General features: G+C 44.3%; 1 protein-coding gene across 1 annotated transcript; it reads left to right on the top strand.

Moving 5' to 3' along the window:
* Nucleotides 1-265: 265 nt before the first annotated feature.
* On the top strand, nucleotides 266-2727 carry LOC123048443 (BTB/POZ and MATH domain-containing protein 1-like). The gene is made up of 2 exons (XM_044471543.1): nucleotides 266-387; nucleotides 1785-2727. The coding sequence occupies exons 1-2, from the start codon at nucleotides 266-268 to the stop codon at nucleotides 2725-2727; spliced, it is 1065 nt and encodes a 354-aa protein (XP_044327478.1).
* The last annotated feature ends 279 nt before the right edge of the window (nucleotides 2728-3006 follow it).

The raw sequence follows: 3006 nt of genomic DNA, 5'->3' as shown, positions 1-3006 counted from the left end.
GACAAGCGAGTCCAGGCCAAACCTCCCAAAGAAAAAGGAAGTTGAATCGGCTTCATCTCCTCTTCACCGCCGCCGCCACCGCCGACGCCGCCATCTCCGGTCATATGCTGAGTTCTCAAGGTTTGGTCCACTTCACCACGTCCTTCGCTCTCCCCTCTTCGTCCCCCTGAGAAGTAACGCTCTTTTTTTCCAAACCATCAGATTAATGTCAATCTAGGGCACGCCGCCGCACTCGCACTCACCGTTGATTCCTCGTAGTCGCGCCATGGAGCAATCTAAGTCGATGTCGATGTGCACCCCGGAGACGCCGCAGGTCACCCATGTGTTCGACATCTTTGGTTACAGCAAGCGCAGAGGCATGGGCAACGAGAAGTTCATCAGGTCCGATACCACTAGTAGAAAACAGGGCTTTGGTTCGGCCAGAAAAGAGCATTAATCCCGGTTGCATTACGAACCGGGACTAATGTGAGCATTAGTCCCGGTTCGAGCGGCTAGGGCACCGTACAGGCATTAGTCCCGGTTCAAATGGGACCTTTAGTCCCGGTTGGTGCCACGAACCGGGACTAAAGAGTGCGATGCCCATTAGTACCGGTTCGTGGCACCAACCGGTACTAAAGGTTAGACCTTTAGTCCCGGTTCGAGCCACCAACCGGTACTAATGGGGTTTGAGGCATTGGTACCGGTTCATGGCACGAACCGGTACTAAAGGTCCCATTTTCAAACTCTACCCCCTGGATCGCCTTTTCAGTTTTGTAAAAAGCAAAAGAAAATGATAAAAACTTCAAAAATTAAAATCCTTCCAGATGTAGTTATGTTACTACATGTACTAGTTAGGAAAATTTAAAAACTTAAATTTTGGACATGTTTTGCAAAAAGTATAGGAAAAATGTAAAACGGCTATAACTTTTGCATACGATGTCAGAAAAAAAGTATAATATATCAAAATATTCAGCACGAAAATCCGCATCCGATTTTGACCGCCTATGGCCTGTTTGCAAATTTTTAGAATCCTCAAATTCTAAAAGGAAAAAAAGTTATGCTCAAATTTCTGTTTTTTTTGAATTTTTTTAAATCTGGTCAAACTACTTATTCAAGAAGTATTAGTGTTACTAAATAATTATTCAAGAATATTAGTGTTACTAAATAATTATTTTAGTTTTTTTGAATTTTGGTCAAATCTGGTCAAACTGTGGTCAAACTAATTATTTAAGAAATATTAGTGTTACTAAATAATTATTTCAGTTTTTTTGAATTTTGGTCAAATCTGGTCAAACTGTGGTCAAACTACTTATTCAAGAAATATTAGTGTTACTAAATAATTATTGTTTTTTAGAACAATAGTTTCAAACTCAAACAGTGAAATGTGTGACTTCATGCTCAAGCTAAATTCCTGAGGGTTAATAGGATTGACATCTTACTATTGTCAGGAAAACAACATGTGCAGACTTGGAAACGAGGGAGAATAGAACCCGGAAGTTAAGCGTTCTCAGGCTGGAGTAGTGAGAGGATGGGTGACCGTCCGGAAAGTTAGATGATTTGGAATGATGAGGGGTGATTAGAGATTAGAGGTTAAATTGAGCAGTGATGAGGGGTGATTAGAGGTTAAAATAATTCAGAAATTTGAAAAATAAAAAAAAATTCAAAAAAAATCATAAAATTTCCTTTAGTACCGGTTGGTGTTATCAACCGGGACTAAAGGTGGACCTCCAGGCAGCGGCCACGTGGAGGGCCTTTAGTCCCGGTTCTTACATGAACCAAGACTAAAGGTCCTTTTTCTACTAGTGTACTTTCTCCGCCGGCGGCTACGACTGGTCCATCCGCTTCTACCCGGACGGGTTCAGCAAAGAGGTGCTCGACAAGGATTTCATCACAGTTTATCTCGAGCTCATGAGCACGGGCGTCAAGGTGCGGGCATCCTGTGACCTGAGGTTACTCGATCAGCGCACCGGGCAGTCGTCTTCGGTGCACAAGACAGAGTTGAGGACCTTCAACCCAGCTGACGGCACTAGGTTTTTTCCCCGGACCAATGAATTCAAAAAGAAAAGGGATGTCGAGTCCGCGTTCCTTTTGAACGATCGCCTCATGATCGAGTGCATCGTCACTGTCATCAAAGAGCCGCGCGTGACCGAATCCAAACCGTTCCCCAAAATCGAGGTGCCGGTGCCACCCTCCGATATCACCGAGCATCTCGGCAAGCTTTTGGAAGACGATGAGGGATTCGATGTCACTTTCTGTGTTCGAAGAAAGGCCATCGGAGCTCATAGGTCCATACTCGCCGCCCGGTCACATGTCTTCAAAGCGGAGCTCTTCGGGCCGATGAAGGAGGCGAGGACACTGCGGCGCGTTACCATCAAAGACATGCAACCCGATGTTTTCAGCGCCCTACTCCATTTCATTTATACAGACTCTTTGCCTGATGGTGATAAGAATGCTGACATGATCCGGCATTTACTAGTGGCTGCAGACAGATATGCCATGGAGAGGCTCAAGCTGGTTTGCCAAAGTATCCTTTGCCAGAATCTGAACGTCGACACCGTGGCAACCACATGGGCTTTGGCTGACCAGCATAGCTGCGACAAGCTTAAGGATGCTTGCCTTGAGTACATCGCTTGTTCGAATGCCATGGATGCTGTGGTGGAAACCCAAGGCTATAAGAATCTCAAAGTGACTGACCCGTCTCTCATAGTGGATCTGTTGGAGAGTACAAAAAAGATTCGCAATGCATGAGTAGCTCATCATCATCATCATCATCATCATAAGAATCTCAAAGTGACTGACCCGTCTCTCATAGTTTAGTCTTGAAGTTTGATTTATCAGGTTGCAACTGATTTTAGCCATCGATCGGATGAATATACAGGCTGAGCGCTTTTTTTTTTGCAAGTTTGAGATTTTCACTGCATCAAAATTAGTGTTCATCTTCAGCAAAAGTTGTTTTCCTTCTGTGCACTCTTTATTGAGGATTTGGTCTACATTTGCATGTAATGCTATGAGGCCTCATCTATCAGA

Source organism: Triticum aestivum, chromosome 2D, assembly GCF_018294505.1.
Source record: "Triticum aestivum cultivar Chinese Spring chromosome 2D, IWGSC CS RefSeq v2.1, whole genome shotgun sequence".
Taxonomy (NCBI): domain Eukaryota; kingdom Viridiplantae; phylum Streptophyta; class Magnoliopsida; order Poales; family Poaceae; genus Triticum; species Triticum aestivum.
Note: the sequence above shows the minus strand (reverse complement) of the source record. Positions and strands in the feature narration are given on the sequence as shown.

Excerpts from the sequence above, each read along its gene's own strand:
- LOC123048443 (XM_044471543.1), top strand. The coding sequence starts at position 266 with ATGGAGCAATCTAAGTCGATGTCGATGTGCACCCCGGAGACGCCGCAG. Across the intron at positions 388-1,784 it reads GAGAAGTTCATCAGGTCCGA|TACTTTCTCCGCCGGCGGCT; the intron begins TACCACTAGTAG and ends TTTCTACTAGTG.